This window comes from Setaria italica, chromosome VIII (assembly GCF_000263155.2).
Source record: "Setaria italica strain Yugu1 chromosome VIII, Setaria_italica_v2.0, whole genome shotgun sequence".
Lineage (NCBI taxonomy): Eukaryota > Viridiplantae > Streptophyta > Magnoliopsida > Poales > Poaceae > Setaria > Setaria italica.
Window position 1 is genome coordinate 19,732,924 of NC_028457.1, and position 26,709 is coordinate 19,759,632.

At 49.7% G+C, this 26,709-nt stretch overlaps 2 protein-coding genes across 2 annotated transcripts; both read right to left on the reverse strand.

Moving 5' to 3' along the window:
- Nucleotides 1–10,756: 10,756 nt before the first annotated feature.
- On the reverse strand, nt 10,757–14,140 carry LOC111258193 (the record flags this gene model as incomplete). Its single annotated transcript, XM_022829073.1, has 5 exons — nt 10,757–10,904; nt 11,043–11,791; nt 11,927–12,547; nt 12,995–13,266; nt 13,588–14,140. Coding segments are annotated over 5 exons (2,343 nt in total), but the record flags the coding sequence as incomplete, so codon positions are not given.
- Nucleotides 14,141–22,203: 8,063 nt separating this feature from the next.
- On the reverse strand, nt 22,204–22,602 carry LOC106804468. The gene has a single exon (XM_014805634.1). The coding sequence runs from the start codon at nt 22,600–22,602 to the stop codon at nt 22,204–22,206; it is 399 nt and encodes a 132-aa protein (XP_014661120.1).
- Between the last annotated feature and the right edge of the window lie 4,107 nt (nt 22,603–26,709).

Below are 26,709 nucleotides of genomic sequence, written 5' to 3' on the forward strand. Positions count from 1 at the left end.
AGTAAACAATCCATTCAGCGAGTTAATTTTTCTTTAGCATATGCTAACTCTCCCAACACATTGTCAAATCATGGACTAATTAGGCTTAATAGATTCGTCTCGCCGTTTAGCCTCCACTTATGTAATCGGTTTTGTAAATAGTCTACATTTAATACTCCTAATTAGTATCTAAACATTCGATATGACGGGTGCTTAAAAATAAGTCAGGGAACCAAACCAGGCCTTATTTTATTGGGCTCACCTCGATCTCCCAAGGTCAGTCCGCATAACGCCCATTCGAGCACCGGAAAAACAAGCTACGTCAGTTAGGTAGGTCTTCGGATCCATTCCGATTCTGACTCCTGTAGAGTGGTTTCTCTAGTGAAGTTGAAGTTTTTTTAAAAATCATTTGGCAAAATGACTCTTCCGTGTAGTTTAAAATGGTTAGATAAAATGAAATACCCATAATACTCTTTCCTTTTCCTTTTCCTTTTCTTCATATTTATTTTCTTTCTTTTTTTCTCTTCCTTCGTTATTCTCCTCCGGCCTCCCATCCTGTCGCCTCCCGCCTGTCGCCTCCCCGCTCGTTCCTCCTCTCCTTCCCCCTCCGCCGCCACCGCCCATGCTAGTCCGCGGACGATCGCACGGCCACCCCCCCGGGCACGTATGCCTGCGAGGCTGCCGCCACCGTGCACCCTAACCCGCGCAGCGCCGTCGAGGCGAACCCCTTACGCCTCCCCTCATCCGCCACGGGTGGGGGCGGCGACAACGACAGCGGCGACGACGACGAGCCCTTGCCCCTGGGGTGCAGGAGGAGGCGTCGGATCCCCCGCCGTCGCTCCGCCGCAGGCAAGGCCGCCGTCCTCTGCCTGCGAGCGCGAGGAGAGAGGGAGCGCACACGAGGATGGGGTGCGGCAGAGGGAGCCGCACGGAACGACGCGCTTCTGCCTGTCTGCAATGGCAATTTTGATGTAAATTTGGTGAACTCAAGGGGCAATTGTGTAACATGCTCGCTGGCGTGCGGGAGGGAGCCGCACGGAGCCACGAAAACTGGCTCCATCTCGTGCGTTGAAAAACTGCTCCAACTCCGCATGGCTTTTCCGTAGGAGCCGTTCCCATTTAAGCGCTTTGGCACAGCTCCACCAAAAACAGCTACAGGAGCTGTTCTTGAAGCTGTACCAAAGGAGCCCTATACTATCTAGGTTGGGGATAGCCCCACTCCCTGCCCCACGCGTGAGCTCGCCGGAGGTAGGAGGGAGGGGGCTGAGTGGATTTGCACTGGAGAGCTTGGGAGGTGGAGAGGTCAAATACGATTTTGCTACCGTTATTGTTGTTGTTGGTAGTCTCATTTTTTATGATTGAAATTGAAAGTTTTTTTGATACTAAAGAAACAAAAGCTCTGAAAAAACACCGGTTCTCGATGATGAGTTTTTTTATAGTACCTCAAAGAAAGTTACAAAATAAGATGCAACCGGGGCATTAAGAAAAAAAATTCTGCAATCCCAGATTTCAAATAGGTGGTATAAAACTACCCCAAGCACAATTAATCTAAAGAAAAAGGAGTTTCTACACAAATGCATGTAGATCGCGTTGCTTCATACAAGTTTTCGTTTAATTAGTCGATTACTTAATTTCCTTGTTCGGAGGTACTAGGCGAGAGCGAGACTCGAGAGCGATGGTCACGTGGGTTGTTGCCGTCAAATCGCTGGCTTTCTTTGCCATTTTCCTCTGCTCACAATCCTCACATGCACCGAAACACCTTTCAAGCTGTATGACGAAAGTGGCCCTTTATACGACGGGGTGTTTGTTCGATCGGAAGATCGAAGGTGGTAAAAGCAGCCAAGCTGAAAAAAAAATGTGGCGACGGGGCCACTTTTGACACGTCACTTCACTGGCTCTTCACATGGCCGCGAGATCAAAAGTGGCTGAGCTCAGCAAAACCGAATCTGGGACTTTTAATCAATTAATACTCGATCAACTCGAACTTTTGAGGTCAATGTGTGAAGCTCAAACCGAATCTCTCGGTAGTATTGGCTTCTTCCAATACTATATTACTCAGATGCCTCCTTGCATGCTACTTAGGTCAGCCTCATGCATATCATGCGGAGGATTAGAGGATAACTAACAATGCTAACATAGAGGAGCTAGCAAAAATTAGCACAAATATCTTGTGCCTCACCATAATTCGAGGAGCTGAAGACCCCATATAGTGGGAAAAGTTCCACAAAATCGCTCTGAAACTATCTCGTGTGCGGCTCTGCCAGATTTATTTGGAATTTACTTCTCCGAGAAACAAACACTATTTTCAAACTTGCAGTTTGAAAAACTTGGCGGGACCATAAGGCATACTAGGCCTTGTTTAGTTCCCAAATTGGGAGTGGCAAAGTTTGCATTTTGCCATGAATGCGCAACTGTAGCATTTCGTTTGTATTTATGAATTATTATCCAAACATTGACTAATTAGGCTCAAAAGATTCGTCTCGGAAAGTACAACAAAACTGTGCAATTAGTTTTTGATTTCGTCTACATTTAATACTCCATGCATGTACCGCAAGTTTGATGTGATGGAAAATCTTCTTTTTGCATAGTGCCAAAATTAGGAAAAGGTGGACAAACAAGGCCTAGTACTACTCCGTTTTGTTTTCTTGTTTTGAATTTTGATAAGGAATGCTGTTGGTTGGCACGCCATAACTCTATGGACTGTGGGCACTGTGTGGGAGTGGTGCGTATCTTTCAATTCACGCGTCAAGCGCGGCATGCAGGGCGTCGTCCTGTCACAGCTTCCGTGACCTGACCCTCTGCTCTCGCTGCGCCTGTCTGCAGTGCCTGGTTCATGCGACCGAATTTAAAGCTCTCGGGGAAAAACTGTGAAAAAGAAAGGCGGGGGCCCGGGCACCGCGTTCGCGATTGTGGCGGTCGGCGCCGTATGCGCGATTCATGCCGGGTTTGCGTACATGCACGCCGGCAGCCCCGCACGCGGAAAGGGCCGCAAGGTCCGTGGTATATGGCGTTCCAGATGCCTTTCGCAAAGTGATCAGCGGAAGGTGAATAGGTGGTCGGATTCACGGGGTGGTTGGTGTCACCGATTAAAGTTATAGTCACTGCTACCTGAAATATTTCATACTAATTAAAAATATTAAATATAGACTAATTACAAACTAATTGCACGGATTGAGGTTAATTTGCGAGACGAATCTATTAAACCTAATTAATTCATGATTAGCATATATTTGTTGCAGCATCACATTGTCAAATCATGGACTAATTAGTCTTAATAGATTCATCTCGCGAATTAGCCTCCATCTGTCCAATTGGTTTTATAATTAGCTTATGTTTAATCCTCCTAATTAGTATCTAAACATTTAATGTGATAGGGACTAAGGTCCTGTTTGGATACAAACTCCCAAAGTTTAGTAGTGTACTAAACTGTTTAGGACCCTCAAATTGCTAGTCCTAAAGTTTAGTAAAGGGCTGTTTGGATGGACTATTAATTTTTAGGATCTTAGAGGCAAAATGTCATTTTTACCCCTCAATTACTCCTCTAAATTACCCCTCCACTGTTCACGTCGTTAATGCATGCGAGGGCAATATGGGTAAAGGGGGACTTGGGACCACTTTTAGGAGAAATAGGATCCATTAGTACCCCTTGACCCTCCTAATGAAAATGGCCCTCCTAAAATTTAGGGGTTCACTTTTAGGACCCATGTTTGGATGCACAAGTCCAAAAAGTGTCCTAAAAGTGGACTCCTAATCTTTAGGAGGTGATGGGGACATCACCTGCTCGGATACAACCACATTAGTAACTTTTGATTCACAGGTGAAACAATTCTTTACCATAATTGTATTTGATACATTTGATGAATTGATGTTGCACCATGATGTGTGTTCATTGTCAATTTCAGAAATACATACGTGGATAAAAATAATGTTAAACACACATGGAAGGTACGGAGGACCAAAGAAGTAGATTAGGAACCAAGTCTAAGTATTCTCAACGTCCTCCACCAGGCCACCACGTCACTTTTGGTCCAAGGAAAGAAAGAGATCTAATCAAACACGTTTTGGCACTGGATTCGGACTGGAGCTCTACCCCAACTTGCAATGGCCGCCACGATCTCATCCGGACTCCCTTTTAGGCGTTCAAGTACTCCTTAGAATCCTTATGAAGTCTATTTTCATATGGATCTGGACTCATATCCATATATATTCTGAGTCAGCCGCAATCACCGAAATACTACCGAGAGATTTTCTGTCCAGAGGTGCTGCGTCGTCTTATTTTGGTCCAATGGGTCGTGTATCAAGTTGGGTCCATTAGGGACATGTCCTAGGGTTGGAGCACGACCCCAACACCCTCCTGGTCGTCCTCCTAGGTATTAATAAGGATTAGAGCCACCACAAACAGATGGGATTTTGTTTTATTGAAAGTTTAGCCATTGCTACTTCCTTGTAGACGCGTGTGTCGAATAGACCATCCATTCTACTTGATTCAGAACCCCAACTTTATGAGTTCAGATTAGTTTTCATCTCCATATTTGCAATTGAGTTGCTTATTCTGCTTGTTCTTGCTTGTTCTTCGATTGCTTGCAGGACGAGTGCCCTAGTGGCCGGGTGACGCGCTCCACAAGATCGCGGCATCAATTGGAGGTGGTGTGTCGGTTGCTAAGGCGCAGCTTGGAAGGCTGTAGTCGGGCCGTGAACATCGTCTTCATCGACCAATCGAGTTATCCCACGCCTCTCATCGAAAGATCGGGAATCAACCCTAGCGGGTTCATATCAGTTGGTATCAGTTGGAATCAACCCTAGCGGGTTCATATCAGGAGGGTGTATCCAAACAGGCCCTAAACTTTAGTCTGTGGAACCAAACACCCCTCAGTAGCTTGGTGATTTGTAAGCAGAGAGGATTGCGAGATCAAGAACTTGAAAATGCTCGCGAGAACACGAGAATTTAGATAGGTTCGGACCTCCAGAGAGTAATACCCTACGTCCTATATTCTGATAGTTTGTATTGCTTGAGAATTGAGATCGGATGCCCTCGGGAGGCGTCCTTGGCCGCCTTAAATAGGCTGACGACCTATAGTTACAAGTTGGTTTGAATCTAATCTACTTGGTTATTACATGGGAGATAATCTGAGTCGGATTACAATACCTATTTTGCAATATTCGGGCTGATTTGAATCGCCCAGCCTCCTTGACTTGTACTCCAAGTATCTTCATGTCCTTCGCCCACATGCCCTGGTCGGACGGGCCCACTTGTTAGGACCAGCCAGTATGCTGGTCAGTGAGGACCCATAGGGTACCCATATCCCTCAAGCCCCCAAGCAATGTGTAGGCGAACAGAAACCTGAGGTCATCGCAGCGAAGTTTGAAATGAAGTCGGCTGAAGCAGCGATGGCGTCATAGTGACAGAGAGGCTGCACTATTGGGATACGAGGTAGGCTACACTAGCGCAAATCAAAATTTCTACCGCGTAAATTAGGAAAAACTACCGTATAAGGATCACGGGATTACCACTCGATGCACTACTGGTGCGGAAGATGTAGATTCACGTCGATGCAGTGAAGTCGATCAACGTAGTCGTACGTAGTCGATCACGTCGACGTCCAGCAGCTCCTCAGCAGCTCGTCCACATGCAGCAAGCTCGCCCTCGTGCCGCGGCTCGTCGTGGCTCGTCGGCGGCTCGTCGTAGCTCGTCGGTGACTCGTCCAAGTGCTGCAGGCGCAACACCTCCAAGGTATCCACACGTGCAGGGAGGAAGCGTCACAAGCCGGACTGCTAGGTCTGTGAGTTGCAACAGGCAAGAGCGTGGGAGGCGCAACAGATGTGTTTGCCAAAAGGTGTAAACCCTAGGGCGCCCCCACCCCTCTATTTATAGAGGTTCCTAACGGGCCTCTGGGTTCGAGGCCCATTAGTACTTCTAAAGCTAATCCAACTCGAATCACATCCGAATTGGGCTTCCAGCCCCTTAAGTGTGTGACCCTATGGGTTTGGATACATATAGACATGGCCCGAGTACTCCTACTCATCCCAATAGTCGGTAGCGGCCTCAAGCAAGACGTGCCAACTCCTATACCCACACGAAGATCATATCAGACGAACCATCATAACATTATATACATGCTATTCCCTTTGCCTCACGATATTTGGTCTAGCTTCAAGCCGACCGCTCTTTCTCGATCCTATGATTTGGAATCTCTTTGTAGGTTAACTCTTAACCGTACGTAGCATGGCCATGCATTTTCGGATCCGATCACTCGAGTGGCCCAGAGATATCACTCTCAATCAGAGAGGGGCAAATCCCTTCTTGATTGACCATGTCTCATAGCATGCTTCTTGACAAACCCGAAAGCTACCTTTATAACTACCCTGTTACGACGTAGCGTTTGATAGCCCCTAAGTAAGTCGATCCACATCTTGACTACATGCGACAATCTCAGGTCTAAGGACAAAGCGTATATGTTGTTTAAAGAGAGAACTACTTCTCATGTTGGGTTAGTCCTAGCACATGTCTCCACATGTGCCCACATTATTAGTTCAACATCTCCATGTCTATGACTTGCGAAACATAGTTATTGTCGTTGTCAGGATTTGCAGATCAAGACTTAGACTAGTAAATTTCTTTTATGCGCGTAAGGCCTCGGATGGTGGCGTGGGAGACACGGGTTTAAACTGGTTCGGGCAAGGGAAGCCCTACGTCCAGTATCGAGGATGCTCGTATTGCCCACGCGGGGTTCTGTAGTAGGGGTTACAGGTTGACGAGAGAGGGACTGGTCCCACATCTCTTTGTGCTTGTGCTCTCAGGGAGCGTAGTAGTTTGCTGTGGCTTGTGGGAGAAGAAGCCGATCCCCTCCTCCGGCCCTTGGTGCCTCCTTTTATATCGTAAGGGGGGTGGCCGGAGTTACAGCTGGGATCGGGCGAAGAGGACCGTAAAAGTGTAAACGTAGTACGGTAAAAAATACGGCAGGAAGGGAGGAACAAGTTCCTAGACGCCCGACGCCTTCGCTGGCCCCTGACGAGCGCCTGCGTGCATGCCGGAGGGGGGGGCGGCCGTGTGCCAACTGTCGTCGCGCCCTACAGATAGCTCCTTCGGCCTTCATAGGCGTCGGGTTATGATGAAGGCGTTTCGTCGTTATCCCGGTGTCCGTTGGGGAGGACGGTGGATGCTACCGTCCTGATGATGGCTTCTGGAGAGAGGACGTCACATCCTTGCTGCCGGGCGCGCGGGACCCGAGGGCGCGCGGGGCCCGAGGATAGGCGAGTCTCTCCTCCGCTCCGGTTGGCGTAGGCCATGAGTACCCTGCGGCGAATGGAAGGGAGCCGCCAGCACTGTAGCTTGTACAGTATGGTCGTGCATGGGTACTTGCAGCGGGTTGCGTGAGGAACGCGGTCATCCTTCCCCCTGCCAGGCCTGCGGCGCATTTATGACGAGACCGACGGGGGGGACCCACGGGATTGTTATCTTGTCCGCCTGGTTCGCATCCGAGGGGGATGTCCGCCCTGGGGGCCCCAGCGAGTCCGACCCCCGTGCTCGGGGTCGGACGAGGCAGAACCTTGTGGCGAGGGGTCAGGTGCCCCCGACCCCGGGGTCGCAGTCGGACGAGGCGAAAGTCTCGTGGAGGGAGGTCGGGCGCTCCCGACCCTGGGACCGCGATCGGGCGAGGCGGAGTTTTGATTATGCTAGGTGGGCCCGGGCCTTCGCGTCTGCTCTTTTAAGCGATATTTAGGAGATCGTTAATATTTCGCCCCAACAGTTATCAACTAATACATGTGCTAGTCTAATATTCATGTGTGTCCTCACATGAACTCCGACTAGGGACAACTTTAGAATAACCATACAAGTAAAGAGTTTCACACATAATTCACATAATTGCAAATCAATTCAAGTAGCCTTTAATGGATATTCAAGGAACACATTATAAATCATGGATACAAATGGAATATCATCATCTCTATGATTGCCTCTAGGGCATACCTCCAACATGCACAGTGCTCAAAAAAGAAGAAAATCCGAGCGAACGCAGAGCCATACGCGCAGAGCGAAGTCGAGTGCCAAGTTGATGGATGTCGGACATCCAACAGGTCAAAGCGAAGGATATGGAGGGTGTCGCAAGACGCACTCTATAGGAGTAGCCCCCGAGCATTGAAGCGATTAGTATAATCGATCCAATGGTCAAAAAAGAAAAAATTGATCCCAGAAACAAATCCTAGTGTTTGAACACAAGGATAGGCGAAATCCTAGTGTTTGAACACAAGGACAGGTGAAATCCTAGTGTTTGAACACAAGGACAGGTGAAACCACGGAGGGACGCCGACCAGAAGTAGGCGCCCAACCCCCGAGAACAAGGACTGATGGAGCCATGGAGACACACCGACCTGAAATAGGCGCCTAGCCCCTGAGAATAAGGACTGGTGGAGCCGCAGAGGCACTTTGACCTGGAATAGGCGCCCAACCCCCAAGGACGAGGACTGGGGGTGCCATGGAGGCACGCCGTTGAAAACATAACGGAAAACCTGCAGACTCTGTCCGGCACATGCACCGCAATAACGAAAAATCCGCATGTTTTGTTGCTAGGGTTGCGCCGTCACGTCCTTCAAAAAGCCCAAGGGGTGCAGATCCGTTTTCATTTCCATCCGCCATACTCGCGTTGCCACCGCCACAGTTCATAGAGCACATTGGTGCCGCGCCCGTGAACCCTAAGCCGTGCCGTCGCGATTTCCAATCTGTTCGCGCGCACTTCGCCGCCACCGCTCGAGCCGCTGCGCCGCCGTATACGCATCGAGACCTTTGCGGCTATTAGATCCAAATCGCAAGGAGTAGAAATCAAAGAAATGGCCCAGGCGTAGATACCGGATCAATCCTCAGTCTGGATGAAATTCGTGATGACGGAGGAGCGCATCCAGGCACTCGTTGACCGGGGCCTCCTCAGGCCCAAAGCACTGCTCGACAGGAAGGCGACCGCTGGGCAAGATTTTCCCACGAAGGACAAGATAAAGACGGTGGTCTTCGCATCATTCTTTGAACGCGGATGCAGGATCCCTTGCGAGGACTTCTTTTGGGGTCTTCTCCACTACTACAAAATTGAGCTGGTACATCTGAATCCCAACTCGATTTTGGATATTGCGGTCTTCATTCATCTGTGCGAGGCATACTTAGGCATTCCCCCGCATTTAGACCTGTGGAAATATTTGTATCAACTAAAAGTTGTGTTGACCAAGGGGAAGCTTAGAGTAATTGGAGGATGTGGTTTTTCTGTGCGGCCGAAGAGAGTGCAGGATTACTTCTACCTCCAGTTGAAGGAATCCAACAAGGGCTGGCACAAGGAGTGGTTCATGGTCGCCAATCAGCAGCTCGAGCTCCCGCCGCATATCGAATACGGGCCTGTGACCATGCCCAAGTGGTTGAACCAACCGACCTTGGAGGAGAAGGTGCAAGTGAAGCAACCGCTGGAGAAAATCATCGACCTGAAGGCGCAAGGACTCACAGCCGGGGTTGTTAGTATCAATTTCTACCGAAGATTGACGCAACTGATCAAGAACAGAGTTCATCCAGCGTATGGGTATACAGGACCACTGGATCCCACCAGAGAGGTCCAGCGAAATGCGACCAAGCAAGAAGTTGCCAATCGGGTTAACGAGTTTTTTAGTGGTCTTATCAAGAACAAGAGCTGCTCAAAAGCATTTTCCCTCAAGAGGCCAGCCGACCCAGTATGATCTTAACTGTGTTGATTTAGCATTCCCTTTATGTTTTCTGCTGTCTCTGACTAATCTTGTTGATTGACCAAGCTAGAGAATTTGAATTATTTTGCCCGGTGCCGCTTCTTGGAGGGGCCGAGCAACAGTGACCCAAGGTCCGCCCAACCAACGAGTTCGACGAGCCACCTGCCCACCTTGAGTAGGAGTCTGACTCCTCCATCAGGTCGGACGAGAGTGTGCCAGAAGAGGTCGGAGGTTATGGTGGTTCGAGAGCTGATGATGATCAAGAGGTAAGGGTAGGAAAGGACTAGTGGTCTGATCCTTGAACTAGAGGATGTGATAAACTGGGAGTCCTTAGACGCAAGCGCTGAAGGGTTCCCAAGTTTTACACGGTTTGATAGAGTCGGAGTGCCCGATCTTTCGGTGAGTGAAGATAAATTCGACTTGGTGGAAGTAGACCCTCACGATCCGACTACGACGAGCGAACCCGAAGCGCCAATGCAATCGCTGAACCAACTCCCGATGGTTACCAACCTCGCTGGTGCGAGATCAGCCTGATCACGAAGATCGATTCCTGTCCGCAATCGAAGAACGAACAAGAAAGAGAGGCGAGCAATCTAAATATCACTCGAAGGTGGAGTTCTGAATCACAAGGACAGCGCGTATTTGCGCGTGTTCAAGAGTAGCTAAAGCTAGATGTAAAACAAAACTCAAGTCGTAAACAAAAAGGACTCGGACTAAATAAAGGGGGCGCAGCCCCTGGAGTCCGAAGGGGTCACGGCGCCCAACCCTAGGCGCCCCACCTGGGCTGCCCTGTTGGGCCATCTTCTTATTCCGATGGGCCTTCGTTCCTTAACAGCATGATGAAGTTTAATTCTCTCGCACGGGCTCGAGTGATTGGCCCAACTGGAGGAGCAACTGGAGGCGCCTGAGGTGCTGCTGGTGTAGATGTACTCGTGGTGTCCTCATCATCCTCCCCTTCTTGAACTGAAGTCGTCCTCGACGGCAACTCCTCATCTTCGCCCACATACGGTTTCAAATCTGCAACATTAAAACTCGTGGAAACACCAAACTCCGCAGGCAGGTCAAGGATATAAGCATTATCATTAATCTTGGTTAGCACTTTAAAAGGACCAGCCGCACGTGGCATCAATTTAGAACGACGTAAGGTAGGAAAACGGTCCTTCCTCAAATGCAACCAAACCAGATCACCCGGTGCAAAAGTAACATGTTTTCTCCCTTTACTACCCGCAACCTGATATTTAGCATTAGCAGCAGCAATGTTTTGTTGAGTTTGCTCATGCAAGCTAATCATTTGATCAACATGTGCAGCGGCATCTATGTGTGGGGTGTCCTCGGCATCAAGTGCAAACAAATCAATAGGCGCCCGAGGAATATAACCATAAACAACTTGAAAAGGACACATCTTTGTAGAAGAATGCGTTGCATGATTATAAGCAAACTCAACATGAGGCAAGCAATCTTCCCAACGTTTCAAGTGTTTATCTAAAACAGCCCTAAGCATAGTGGACAAGGTTCGATTAACCACCTCAGTTTGTCCATCAGTCTGAGGGTGACAAGTGGTGCTAAACAGCAATTTAGTTCCCATTTTATTCCATAGTGATCTCCAAAAATGACTGAGAAACTTAGCATCACGATCAGAGACTATTGTATTTGGAATACCATGCAAACGAATAATCTCGCGAAAGAACAATTCAGCAACATTGCTAGCATCATCAGTCTTATGACAAGGTATAAAATGAGCCATTTTGGAGAAACGATCAACAACCACAAAAATACTGTCCCTCCCCTTCTTAGTTCTAGGCAATCCCAAAACAAAGTCCATAGAAATATCAAGCCAAGGGGAAGTAGGAACAGGCAAAGGCATGTACAAACCATGGTTGTTTAATCGTGACTTAGCTTTCTGGCAAGTAGGGCAGCGGGCAACAAGGCGCTCAACATCAGCGCGCATCCGGGGCCAAAAGAAGTGGGCAGCCAGCACTTCATGCGTCTTGTAGACGCCAAAGTGCCCCATGAGACCGCCTCCATGCGCTTCCTGTAACAACAAACGACGAACCGAGCTAGCTGGAACACACAGCTTGTTAGCGCGAAACAGGAACCCGTCCTGTATGTGAAATTTGCCCCATGGTTTGCCATGAATACAGTGGCCGAAAGCATCTTTAAAATCAGCATCATGCACATATTGATCCTTCACAGTTTGCAAGCCAAAGATTTTAAAATCTAACTGTGACAGCATGGTATAGCGACGAGACAAAGCATCAGCAATGACATTTTCCTTCCCGCTCTTGTGTTTAATAATGTAAGGGAAAGACTCAATGAATTCTACCCATTTAGCATGACGACGGTTCAGGTTTGTTTGGGTACGAATATGTTTTAAAGCCTCATGATCAGAATGAATTATAAACTCACGATGCCAAAGGTAGTGCTGCCAAGTATGCAAAGTGCGCACTAAAGCATAAAGCTCCTTATCATAAGTAGAATAATTCAAGCTAGCACCACTTAATTTTTCGCTAAAGTAAGCAACCGGTTTTCCTTCTTGTAATAAAACAGCACCTAGCCCAATACCGCTAGCATCGCATTCAAGCTCAAACACTTTAGTAAAATCAGGCAACTGCAAGAGAGGAGCATTGGTTAACTTATCTTTCAAGGTGCTGAACGCAACCTCTTGTGAATCACTCCAAGCAAAGGGAACATCCTTCTTTGTAAGCTCATGTAGAGGCGCTGCAATGGAGCTAAAATCACGAACAAACCGACGGTAGAAACCTGCAAGGCCAAGAAAGCTTCGAATTTGTGTAACCGTTGTCGGTGTAGGCCACTCCCGAATGGCATCAATCTTGCTGCTATCCACCTCAATGCCCTGTGGAGTAACAACATAGCCAAGAAACGAGACACGTTGTGTGCAAAACATGCATTTTTCGAGGTTAGCAAATAAATGGGCCGCACGCAATGCATCAAAAACAGCACGCAAATGTTCTAAATGCTCTTCCATAGACTTGCTGTAAATGAGGATATCATCAAAATAGACAACTACAAACAATCCTATGAAGGGCCTTAGAACTTCATTCATCAAACGCATAAATGTGCTGGGAGCATTTGTCAAACCAAACGGCATAACCAACCATTCGTATAACCCAAATTTCGTTTTAAAAGCCGTTTTCCATTCATCACCTAATTTCATGCGAATCTGATGGTAGCCACTACGCAAATCAATCTTAGTGAAAATAATGGCACCACTAAGCTCATCTAGCATATCATCAAGGCGTGGTATAGGGTATCGGTAGCGAATGGTAATGTTATTAATAGCACGACAGTCTACACACATACGCCATGAGCCATCTTTCTTTGGAACAAGTAACACAGGAACGGAGCAAGGGCTAAGAGACTCACGAATATAACCCTTGTCAAGCAATGCCTGTACCTGGCGCTGGATTTCCTTCGTCTCATCCGGATTTGTACGGTACGGTGCGCGGTTCGGAAGCTGTGCGCCGGGAATGAGGTCGATCTGGTGCTCAATGCCACGAAGTGGTGGAAGTCCCGGTGGCAAATCTTTTGGAAAGACATCAGCGTACTCCTGCAAAATGTTAGCAACCGCAGGGGGAATATCCAAAGATGGTGCATCATCAAGTGAAACGAGCACACTAGAGCATATAAGGGCATAGCATGGCAAAGGAGCATCGCGTAACTCATCAAAATCAGCACGTGTGGCAAGCAAAACAGGAGCATTCAACTTGATTTCAGAATTAAGAGATGTCGATGGTTCAAGTTGTTTAGCAGTTTTAGCAGCTCTAGCAAGATCATCTTTAAGAATTTGTTCAGGTGTCATTGGATGTATAATTATTTTCTGACCCTTAAACATGAAAGAATAGTGGTTTGAACGACCATGATGCAAGCTATCAGTATCATATTGCCAAGGTCGCCCAAGTAACAGAGAGCATGCTTCCATGGGAATAACATCACAATCGACAAAATCAGAATAAGCACCCATGGAGAAAGGAACACGGACTGAGCGAGTAATTCTAATTTTCCCACCATCATTAAGCCATTGAATGTGATATGGATGTGGATGCTTACGAGTGGGTAAAGACAACTTTTCAACCAGCGTGGTACTCGCCAAATTGTTGCAGCTGCCGCTGTCGATGATGATGCGAATCGACCGCTCCTGCACAACGCCCTTGGTATGGAAAAGAGTGTGTCGCTGATTCTTCTCGGACGGGGCGACCTGTGTACTAAGAACACGCTGCACAACAAGACTTTCATACCTATCGGCGTCGCCCGGGTTGACATGTACCTCCATAGCTGCATGGTCAGTGGCAAGCATCGCATGTCGAATATCTTCAGAATCACTAGCGGAAGAGTACTCACCATCGTCACGAAGAAGCAAAGTGCGCTTGTTCGGACAGTCCCGAATCACATGGCCGAATCCTTTGCAACGATGACACTGAATATCCCGTGTACGGCCTGTGGGAGGGGCGGCGCCTGTGGAAGGGGCAGCGCTTGCAGGTTTTGCCGTTCGCTCGCGCGGTGTAGTGGTGGGCGTGGGTGGCGCAGGGAGAGCGGGTGCGGAGTTGGATGGCGAGCTTCTTCCTGCAAAAGAGTTAGAATATGTCTTCGAGCGGCGTCCCTGCACTTCACGTTCAGCTTTGCAAGCATATTCAAATAATGTTGTCATATCTGTGTAGTCCTTATAATCAAGTATATCCTGAATTTCGCGGTTCAAACCACCACGAAAACGGGCCATAGCAGCGTCGGTTTCCTCCAATAACCCACAACGAATCATTCCTATTTGTAATTCCTGGAAATATTCCTCAACAGATTTGGAACCTTGCTGAAAACGTTGCATTTTATTAAGCAAATCGCGAGCATAATAAGAAGGCACAAATCTGTGGCGCATAGCAGTTTTTAATTGCTCCCAAGTGGTTGGAATGGTATTGGGATGTTTGTGTTTATATTCACGCCACCAAATTAAAGCAAAATCAGTAAATTCACTAATAGCAGCTTTAACTTGAGAATTAGCAAGAATATCATGGCATGAAAATTTCTGTTCAACTTCTAATTCCCAATCAAGATAGGCAGCAGGATCATATTTGCCATTAAAAGGTGGAATTTTAAATTTAATCTTGGAAAAGGAATCATTACCACCGGGACGGCGTGGCACGCGGCGGGCACGGCCTCGGCGGTCGCCATCATCCTGGTCCGAGTCACCACCATAACCCTGCTGCAACTCTGCGACTGTTGTGTGCAATGCATCGAGTCTTGCCACAACTGAATCGAGTGTGGCCTTAGCGGCCGTCTGTGCAAGGTCGAGCTGATCACACCGCTCGGTCGTCGAGGAGATCGTCGAGTCCAGCCGTTCATGAATCGTCTGAATGTCGGTAACAAGCCCTTCAACTTGCGCTCGTATGCCCTGCAGCTGGTTAGCCCCCGCGTCGACATCATCTGCCATGGTTAGCGCAAAGACAAGAACAAAAGCAACGACAAAATAGGGGTGTAACAGCTCACAAGGCGCTCACACTAGTGCTGTTATCAAATTCTTATCCGTTCTTACCACGCACACAGGGGCGAACTGCAACCAACCGGTGGAACTCACGAAAGATTGGAGGAGCGATTGCCTGGAGAAACAAAATATGCTCGTCGTAGAACTATGTGGAGTTCTGGGAAGGCTGCACTCAAATGAAGGATTAGCACAATCAAACAATAATGCAAAGTTGAAAGATAGTGCCAAACACGTAACAAGAGTTGCTGGTAACAAGGAAAAATCGAAAGAACAGAGGCAAGGTGGAGAGGGCGCACCTCTTTTTTTTTTTTTATTTCTGTTTTTTTTTTTTTCACAGAGGGTGCCCCAAAACTGATAATATGAACACAGAGGATCTCAAATATCAAAATGCGGCACACACTTTTTCCGAAAGTACAGGGGTATTCCGGTAAAAAAAAGATAAAGGACTCTCTCTCTCTCTCTCTCTCTAGAGTAAGGCGGACCTCAGAATAATAAAGGACCAAGAAAGAGAGATACGGATATGAAAGGCTGGCACGGAATGCGTGGGGGGGGGGGGAATTTACCCCAGAGAGTCGTGACCCAGGGGGAGTCACGGCGCGCGCAAAAAGAGTTTCCACCGAAACAAATCCGAATCACCTTCCTTCTCCCTGTTGGATTCTTCTTCGTCTTTTTTTTTTTGCTTCTTTCCTTTTTTTTTTCTGATTGCTTTCGATCTTTTTTTTTTTTTGACAGGGGAGGGGCGATCGGAGTAGTGGGATGGCGCGGCGCGGTTGTCGCAGGGAGGTGCGGTGGGCGCGGCTGGTAGGGTTGGCGAGCAGCGGAAAGGCGGCGGCGGCGAAAACTAGGGTTAGATGAAAAAACGAGAAACAACAGATTAAACACAAGTAACCAGCAACAATTGAACGAGTAGGCACACAAATTCAACAAAGACACTTATTGAAAGAATGTGCGAGGCTAAACGGTTGCTGGGACAAAGGATCTAACCTGAAAAAAATTTGTTTTGGTTTTTGTGGACTGTAGGAAGGGAAAAACACTCGGTAAAACTCACCGATCAACCTGGAAAGCTGATACCACTTGATAGAGTCGGAGTGCCCGATCTTTCGGTGAGTGAAGATAAATTCGACTTGGTGGAAGTAGACCCTCACGATCCGACTACGACGAGCGAACCCGAAGCGCCAATGCAATCGCTGAACCAACTCCCGATGGTTACCAACCTCGCTGGTGTGAGATCAGCCTGATCACGAAGATCGATTCCTGTCCGCAATCGAAGAACGAACAAGAAAGAGAGGCGAGCAATCTAAATATCACTCGAAGGTGGAGTTCTGAATCACAAGGACAGCGCGTATTTGCGCGTGTTCAAGAGTAGCTAAAGCTAGATGTAAAACAAAACTCAAGTCGTAAACAAAAAGGACTCGGACTAAATAAAGGGGGCGCAGCCCCTGGAGTCCGAAGGGGTCACGGCGCCCAACCCTAGGCGCCCCACCTGGGCTGCCCTGTTGGGCCATCTTCTTATTCCGATGGGCCTTCGTTCCTTAACAGCATGATGAAGTTTAATTCTCTCGCACGGGCTCGAGTGATTGGCCCAACTGGAGGAGCAACTGGAGGCGCCTGAGGTGCTGCTGGTGTAGATGTACTCGTGGTGTCCTCATCAGGTGCCGAAATGCACCCGTTTTGCATCATTTTTCGTGCCGGAACCGAATGCCCAAAAACACTCCCAAAGAAGAAGTCGTTCGAGCTCCTTGAGACGACCACGGCCGACGCGGAGCGCGTCAAGGAGACGTTGAATGCAAAGATCCTCGAGGGGTCTAGTGGGGATGTGTTGGCACCACCACCTCCATTGCGCCCCAAGTTCTGAGTGAAGAAGAAGAGCACCATGTAAGTGCGATCAAGTTATACTGTCTGTCTTGTGGTTATCGTTGCTATCTGTCTTGATTAAATTACTTCTCGTACTATCAATGTAGGAATGCCATGCTAGATGATGAATCTGGTGCGCAGCTGAGTGGTTGCTCAACCCAGATCGAGGGGGCGATCGTCCGCACCTTTGAACAATTGCTGCCTCCGGAGGTTGGGAGGGATCAGGATGTTCGTGCCGGCGAAGCTGTACCAAATCCGATGCTGCAACAAGGCGTAGTCAGGTGTGGGGCTATGGACGCTGCTGTGGTTGACTCCTGGGTCGAGCAGGTGCTGGGTAAGGGAGCCAGAGCTGAGCCTCACCTAGAAGAGTTGCCTAGGGATGATCTGCCATCGGAGTGGTCCACCAGGGATGCTGAAGATGATCCTGATTCCTTGAACCTCTCTAGGTCTGACCTTGCTAGGGATGCTGCACAAGACAAGAGAGATCTTGCCAAGCTATGGCAGTCATCCTCAGAGATTTCTAAGTTGCTGTTTGTTAGTGTGCCAACCAACCTGAAAAATTTATGCTTGGAATCCAGTTTCTTTGCAGAGCTCTGATTGTTAGAATGTAAGCAGGGTCTGGCCGAGCGTGCTCCTAGGAGGGCAGACGCAATCCAACGAGCCGAGCATTACAACAACTTGTGGCCAACCTCAAGAAGGCCAAAGTGGACACCGTGGAAAAAGACCTGGATCATGGTTTGCAGCATGAGATTCTTACTGCGCACTTGAGATGTATGTTGTGCTGACCTATTGACTCAGTTCTGTCCTTGTAATTGCTGATGTATACTTGTTCGAATGAGCAGATGCCGAGGTTAGGGAGCAAAGGCTCAAGCAGCACCTCAAGGAGTGTGAGGATTCGAATGCTCGTCTCCAGCAAGAACATGATGTGGCAGTTCACCATGAGTATGCCATGTCGTAGAAGCTGAGTTATGAAGCCAACGCACGCAAAGATACTGAGCGCTGCTTAGAGGCTGCAATGCGTAGTCTTCAGCATGACCAATTGGTAATTGCTGGGTTGGAGGTGGAGCTGGAGGATCTTCGTAAGGTGGCCGGCTATGTGATGGACATGGTCCAACCAGAGACCGACCCGACCGCACCAATGCCGTTGCTCGATCGCCTCAAAGCCGCGCCTGGTCAGCTAAAGGAGCTTCTGAAGGACACCACGATGGAGTGCATTAAGAACATCTTGGTGGTGTTGAAGACACACTTCCCTCGGATCCCCTTGGAGCGTGCTGGAGTAGGGGTCGCAGCCGACTTCAATGCAAAGAATCTTCCAGAACTGGCCGACCAGTATAATGATGTAGCAGAAAACATTGTAAATGATCTGGACCTATAAAACAAAACTTTGTGGTGTATCAAACTGTATGATAAGACATGTGATGTAATTTGACTTGATGTATGCTAGAAAAAAGGGGCTCCATCTCTCCCTTGGTGTATACGATAGAACAACATGTAGCTGAGCCTGTAGCTGCTAAGCGTCTAGCCTTACCTGACTAGCGTCCTGTTGAGACCAGATCTCGAGCTTGTAGGAGGGGTGAACACAATGTTTTCTAGGTTTCGCAAGCTAGAACGTCGACAACACGAGTTAGTCATATTGCCTTGAGAGGGGGAGGAGAAGGATGCGAAACCCAGAGGTTGGTGCCTGGGGGAAGCCCCCGAGCTTTAGAGCGAGTGGTTTGTCAAACAAGTTGGACAACCCCTGAGCATTAGGAACAGTTCGTGCAAAAGAACAGTAAGGCAAAAGGTATGCAAAGAACCTCGGAGGTTTTATTCATTCAATAAAAAGGGAAATAGAGTACATAGATTTTCAGACCTAAGGGTAGAAGCGCCATAGGTGCTCGATGTTCCACGGATTGGGGACGCCTGAGTCATCTGCCCATTGGAGTCGATAGGTGCCTGGCTGGATCACTTTTTTAACGATGAAGGGGCCCTCCCAGGGGCGGCTAGCTTGTGCATGTCCTTGGTGGACTGGATCCAGCGAAGCACCAAATTGCCGATGTTGAAGGAGCATTCTCTGACATTCCGATCATGGTAGTGCCGTATCTGCTACTCATGACGTGTGTGTTGTATGAGTGCCGCCACTCGGTGCTCCTCGAGGCTGTCAATGTTGACCCACTGACTTGTTTCTACCTTGCCTTCCTCATAGTACTAGATGTGGGGGGCGCCAAAAGCCACGTCGGATGTCAGGATGGCCTCTGAGTCGTACACCATGAAGAAAGGGGTGTAGCCGGTAGCCCGGCTTTTCTAGGTCCATAGGCCCCAGATAAGATAGGATATCTCACGTAGCCACTTGGTGGCGTACTTGGACGTGTCGTCGAAGATGCGAGACTTGAGGGACTGGAGGACCATCCTATTCGCATGTTCGACCTATTCGTTGCAGTGCGGGTGCGCTATTGAGGAGTAGTACACATCGATAAGGTTGTCCTGGCAAAAGCCCCAGAACTCGGAGTTTTTGAACTGCTTGCCAAGGTTGGTGATGATTCTATTTGGCACTCCAAAGCGGTGTGTGATTTCCTCCATGAATTGAGCAACTTTAGCCGACTCAATGCTGGTGACAGCCTTGACCTCAATCCACTTGGTGAATTTGTCAACTACCATGAAGATATAGGTGTAGCTGCTTGGAGTGGTCTTGAAAGGTCTGACCATATCATACCCCCAGCATGCGAAGGCCTAGGATGGTGGAATGGTGCGCAGGGCTTAGGTCAATAGATGTTGCTGCTTGGACAAGAACTAACATCCTTTGCACCTTTGGATGAGCTCCTATGCATCGGATACCACCGTTGGCCAGTAGAAACTAGAGTGAAACGCCTTGCTGACCAAAGTGCCTGAGGCAGCGTGGTTCCCGCATATGCCCGAGTTGATCTCGTGAAGGAGGTCAATGCCCTCGCTACGCAGAATGCACTTCATCAAGATGCCTGTAGATACAACTTTTCTGTAGAGCTCCTTGCCAATGACGATGTAGTTTGCACTGCATCGAGCTAATTTCTTATGTTCTATTTTGTCCTCTGGCGCCAACTGGTCGGTGATCAAGGCTATGAATCGAGCGCGCCAGTCTTCTTCTACCTCAATCATCATGGCGTCAGTAGGAGCTAGGTCGGCCGAAGCCTCAGCACTGTCATTGACTTGGTCTAGGTCCAAAATCTTGATGGAAGGTTTTCGGAGATCTTGTACGAAGACACCGACCGAGACTTGTGCACGCCTTGAGCCGAGCTTGGACCGGACGTCGGCGGCGACATTGTGTTCCCTATGGACATGGAGGAACTCAAGACAATCGAAGTGGGCCTCAAGTTTGCGGATTTCCATGCAGTAAGCATCCATGGTCTCCTTGGTGCAGTCCCAATTCTTGTTGACACTTGATGACAACCTTGGAGTTGTCGTACACAAGGATGCGCTTGATCCTAAGGGAGATGGCGATGCGGAGGCTGTGGATGAGAGCTTCGTACTCGGCGTCGTTGTTGGTGGCCTTGTAGTGGATCTGGAGGACGTACTTGAGTTGCTCTCCTTTGGAGGATATGAAGAGGACCCCCGCGCCGGCTCCTTTGAGGTTGAGGGCACCGTCAAAGTATATAGTCCAGTGTTCTGGCCTCTCCAGGGAGGACGGCTTCTAGATCTCTCTCCAGTCGACCAGGATCTGCGACTTGATCGCATGATGCAAGAAGAAATCGAGGTCGAACTCGCCGAGATGTACGAACCACTTGACAACTCGGCCGTTGACACCCTATTGTGGAGGATTTTGCCGATTGGGTACAAGGGTACCACTCGGATCTTGTGTGCCTAGAAGTAATGGTGCAGCTTTCTAGACGAGATTAGAACTGCGTAGAGCATTTTTTGAACCTGTGTGTAGCAAACCTTGGAGTCACTGAGGACCTCATTGACGTAGTACACCGGTCGTTGCACCGTGTGTGCATGGTCGGACTCTTCGTGTTCCACAACTAGCACGATGCTGACAACGTGCATCACTGCAGAGATGTAGAGGTATAACGTCTCTTGGTCGGCCAGGGCCGTCATGAAGGGGGGAGTGGTGAGGAAAGATTTGAGCTCTTCGAGTGCCTTGTTGGCCTTGTCATCCCACTCGAACTTGTCCACCTTTTGAGCAGCTTGAAGAAGGGCAGACCCTTTTCGTCGAGTTTGCTGATGAAGCGGCTTAGGGCCGCCATCATGCCAGTAAGCTTCATGATGTATTTCTTGTTAGCTGGTTTCACCATGTTTCTGATTGCGTCCACCTTGACGGGGTTTGCTTCGATGCCATGCTGGCTGACCATGAAGCCCAGGAGCTTTCCAGGTCGGACGCTAAAGACACATTTGTTCGGGTTAAGTTTCCAGTGGTAGGCTCGGAGGCTGTTGAAGGTTTCTGTGAGGCTGGCTATGAAGCTCTCCTCATCCTCTGTCTAGACAACCACATCGTCGACGTAGGCCTTGATGTTCCTATGTAGCTATGTCGTGAGGCAACCCTGAATTGCCTTTTGGTAGGTGGCGCTAGAATTTTTTAACTCGAAGGTTATGGTGTTGTAGCAGTAGATGCCGAAGGGCGTTATGAACGCTGTCTTGTCTTGGTCAGTAGGATTGAGAGTGATCTGGTGATAGCCCGAGTAGCAGTCAAGGAAGCACAGTAGGATGCTCCCAGCCATAGAATCTATGACCTGGTCGATGCGCGGAAGAGGGAAGGGGTCTTTAGGGCAGTGCTTGTTGAGGTCGGTGTAATCGATACCACATTCTCCATTCACTGGTTTTCTTTTTTTTACAAGGAATAGATTTGCTAACCAGTCAGGGTGCTTACATTCACGGATGAATTCGATGGCTAAGTGCCTTTTGAGTTCTACCCTAATGGCCTCCTTACGATCTTGGGTGAAACTGTGAAGATTTTGCTTGACCGGTCTTCCTGTCTTGCTCAAGTCCAAGGAGTGCTCATCCAGCTCCCGCAGGATACCGGGCATATCAGATGGCTTACACGCAAATATGTCCAAGCTTTCCCGGAGGAAACTGGTGAGTGCGAGTTCCTATTTGGTGGAGAGGTTGGACCCTATGAGGGCCATCTTGGTCGGGTCTTCCAAGCTGAGGCAGATCTTCTTGGCCTTGGGGTCGGGCTACAACGCTGTGGGCGTCGGCTCCATCTTTGGGATCGTGAGCTAGTCCTTGTCCACCTTCTGGGCCTCGGCGAGCATGGCGTTGGCCTTGGTCGAGTAGTCCAGGGCTTCAGCAAGCTGTACTGCCTCCATGTCACACTTGTAGGATGTCTCGATGTCGCCATAGATAGAAAGGACACTATTTGGAGCTAGCACCTTGAGGACGAGGTAGGTGTGGTGTGGGATCGCCATAAACCTTGCTAGCATGGGCTTGCTAAAGATGGCATGGTATGAAGTCTTGAAGTTGGCCACCTCAAAGGTGAGGTGCTCCGTACGGTAGTTGTTGGGCATGCCAAAGGTGACTGGCAAGATGACTCGACCAATAGGATAGGATCCTTTGCCGGGCACGATGTCGTAGAAGGGGTCTTCGCAGGGTTGAAGCTGTTCGAAGTTGAAGTCCATGCACTTTAGGGTTTCTGTGAAGATGATGTTGAGCCCATTGCCTTTGGGGAGGAGAGCTCAGTCTATGGTTGGGCAAACCACCAATGGGTAGGACCTGAGATCTGGAATGTGTACCCAATGATCTTCCCTGGAGAAGGTTATGGGCTGCTTTGACCAGTGCAGATACTGGACTAGCTGTATGGAGATGAAATGCACCTCTCGCTGGTGAAGCTTGTGCTTGCATGTGCTGCAGAATGCCTTGGGGCCGCCCACGATGATGTTGACCTGACGGTCCGGTTGTTGGAACTCCCCGTTCTGGTCGGCGCCTGGGGTAGGCTGGTCGTGGCGCTCCTCCTTGTGCTGATCATTCCGGTCATCGCGTCGGTGGTTGTCGCAATCATCGCGATCGTCATGGCGGTGGAAGCCGGGGTAGCAGTTGTCATGGCGATGGTTGCCGTGATGATAACGGTCATTGCGGTGGTGGTAGTCGCGACAATTGTCGTCCTGATGTTAGTCGTTGCAGCGGGGTCACTTGTACTCTAGCAGGGCGCCGAGCTCTTTCTTGAGCACTGTGTAGTCCCGAAGATTATGATGTGCATCCTTATGGAAGGGGCACGGAATGTTGGGGGGTGTCGTCAAACTCTTCCCGGAGGAAGGTGGTCGGCCTGGTAGGGTCAGCTTCAGCAGTGAGGACCTCGGGGGCCCTTTTTCGAAGTCGGGAAGACTCCGATCATGCTTGGTGCTCTTCATGGGTCGGTTGTTCGTAGTTGTCGTTCTGGTGATGCTTGTCGTCCTGGAATTGTACTGTCGCCGCCTCCTCTATGTCTGCCTAGGTGTTGACAACCTGCATAATCTGCCTGACCGTCTTGGGGGCAGCCTCATACAACTTGCAGAACATGGTGCAGTTCATCAGGCTGGAGCAAAATTACTAGATGATGTTGCGGTCCTCGACACCGGCCAGCCTATTGCGGTTCTCGAAAAAATGGTTGGCGTACTCTTGGAGAGTTTCGTTCTTCCGCTGGCGGACTTGCCCAAGATTCTCCATGTTACCAAGTCAGCTGTACGTAGCCTGATAGTTCTGGGTGAAAGCCCTAGCGAGCTGACCCCAGCTGTCGATGTTGTTCGGTGGGAGGTTCTCTAGCCACAGGAGAGGTGCGGGACCCATCACCACCGGGAAGTAGGCGGCCATCAGGTCGTAGGTGCTGTTGGCAGCTTTCACCGCGGTACTGTACATTTTAAGCCATATGGTGGGGTCGAAGCAGCCATCGTACTTGTCGTTGATGGCTGGCTTGAACAATGGCTCTGAGGTGGGGAGTGAAGGCAGCGAAACCGTCGATTGCCGTGTCGTCGTCATCTTCAAGGTTGTACACGACGGGTGGTGCCCTTGGGCATCCACTGTTGTTGCGCCTGGGCAGGACGTAGGCGTCTTCAGGGGTGCTGTACATGCGGTCTTAGTCGACGCGGTGACGCATCTTGTCTTCTTCTTGTTGGCAGTCCTCCCGTTCCGCATCGCGGCAGATCTAGGAGCGCCGTCACGGTCGTACTCGGTGCGGTGGCGGAGCTCGACCTCTTCGCACTCTTGGTGGCGGTTGTTGAGGTCGGCGTGGAGGTCGCGGCGGTCACGTAACTCTTCACAGAGTTCACGTTGCTGACCTTGTCTGCCACGGTCCTCGCCGTCGCCTCTCCTACCGTGGCGGCGGTTGTCGTGGTTGTCGAGTTGATGGTCGTCGTTGGCGGGTTGCTCTACCTCTTCTCCACGGACGGGCTCCAGCCGACCTTCCGCACGGTTGTCGTTGTCACCCCGATTGTTGCCGGATTTGCTATGCTTGGATCAGCTTCTAGAGTGCTAGGTAGCTGTGGACCGGGAGTATGCTAACCGGCTGTGGGCCCACTCTTCAATCTGGGTGTTTGTGACGCGGATACATGCTTGGATCTATTGGAGTGGCTCTGAGTCTGGAAGGTTTTTCAGGTCGGCGAAGGCAGCCCCCAGGTTAGCCTGGGGTGTGGTGAAGACGTTGTGGCCAGCCTCCTCGAGGTCGGCTTGTAGAATGTGGGCGCGTGCAGGGCGCCTGTCGGGCACCGTCCTGGTTGGCGTTGTCGCCATCGTTGGCGTGCGGTGGTCGGCGCTGGTCGCCTGCTGCCTCCATGTTAGCAGCAGGTTGTTTCTGGTCTTTCTCTTGTTGGTGCCGTACTGCACGCTCCTGGTTTTTGGCGTTGTGGCCTGCTTCCTGAGAAGAGGTTTTGCTATCTCTAAGTGGATCATTAGTAGAGACCACGAAGGCTTCGCGATCTGGCGTGGAGGAGTTGCTCTCGTTGTTGCTTCCATAGGCATTCAGAGTCAGGACGATGCGGGGGACCTGGAACTCACCACAGTCCACAAACTGGGCGGGTGTGGGTGGGTCTCCAGATTGGATCTGGAGGGACTATGTGAGTTTCACGGAAAACGTGGCAGCCAAGTTCCTTAGACAAAAGGGGGTGAGGGAAGGACCCTGCGCCAACCTTGTTGAGTGTAGCACTGCCTCAGAGAGATCAATGCACTCAGCGATGGTGTCGCTGATGTGATCTAGCCCCACGATTAGGTTGGAGGGCGTGGGTAGGAGGGTCGTAGCAAGGATGTGCGGGATCCTCTTGGGGAGAGGGAGAGAGAGAGAGAGAGAGAGAGAGAGAGAGAGAGAGATCGTCGACCTACTGGGCAAGCAGCGTGATGATCCTCGGGTGGAGGTTTTGCTCCGTCGAAGTAGATCCGATGAACGCTGAGCTGGCGACGGACACCGAGTCGGTGGAGGAGGCGATGGAGTTAGAGTGCACCAGCATGCTAGCGGAGCTGGATCGGGTTGGCGAGGAAATTTTTCATGCTCTCGAGGAAGATGACGCCGGGGCGGGATGCCATCGAGCTCGCTAGGGAGGATCTCATAATCACTCCTACCTGGCGTGCTAACTGTCGGATTTAGGAGCCCGGCAGTCCACCAGAGGGTTACCCAAGTGGTTGATTTGTAGGCAGAGAGGATTGCGAGACCAAGAACTCGAAGGTGATCGCGAGAACTCGATGTGGCGGATCCACTTCGGATTAGCTTGATTTAGACAGGGTTAAGCCGCCTAACATGCGACACTCCTGCCTAAGCCGAGTTAACACGAAGTGCCGTCGGATTTCCTCCGATTTAACCACTTAGAAAGGATCGAGTTTAGCAACCCACGTGAAGGTGAGAGGTTCTAGAGAATACAACGAGTCCACTGAATTAAACAAGTTTACCCATTTAGTTCGGCCATAAAATCCAATATCAGAGTTTTACAAGATTCAAAAGAACAACAAAGAAAACACTAGCGGAAGACTTCGTCGGGGTCGGACATCCCTGGTGAGGCCAACCGGGATATCACTGGTTCCTTTCCTCGCCGTCCGAGGAGGGATCCCACTCGACCGTCCAGCCTGGCGGAAGCTGGGGCGGCCAAGCGCCAGCAAGAGAGGGGTCGGGCGCAGCAACCTCACCTGAAAAACAGGAGCCACAACAAGGCTGAGCTACTAAGCTCAACAAGACTTAACCGATAGGAGTGAGCTACTCCTCCATCTAGACATGCAAGGCTTTTTGGCTGAGGGGTTGTTTGCCAAAAGCACTAAGTAACCCTATTTTCAAGTTTTAGCTCCGATTCTAGGTTCATTTACCAGTCTAGGTGGTGCGATCTATTCTAAGCAATCATAGAGCCAAACAAGATGTGTAGATATAACAACAACTTTGCCATCATCAGATTCCTCATTTACTCAGGGTGACATAGCGATCAAGCAATCTCAAACTGTGAGAGGCAGAAGAATCGATTCGAGTTCTTTAACCATGCATGGTGAACCTAGCCTCACGACATCCTCGCACCCGGAGGTCGCTTCCTGTGTCGGCCATCCCCATCAATCCCCTAACCTGTGTCGGGCCCATTTCCTTTGGTGCAAGGTTCCACAGACCCGGCCTCTACCGTCCCGTGACCACGCTTGCCACCACGTGTGACAATCAGCAGGGGAAACTCCGTTCCAAGAACAATGGGGCGACCGCTCACGTCTAGGTTCAATCCGGTACTAGGCTTCCTCATCCCATACTAAGTATGAGGCTAGTACTTTCAAACACTTGATCACGAACACCACCACTG

Coding starts and splice junctions, on each gene's coding strand:
- LOC106804468 (XM_014805634.1), bottom strand. CDS start 22,602: ATGGACTTCAACTTCGAACAGCTTCAACCCTGCGAAGACCCCTTCTAC.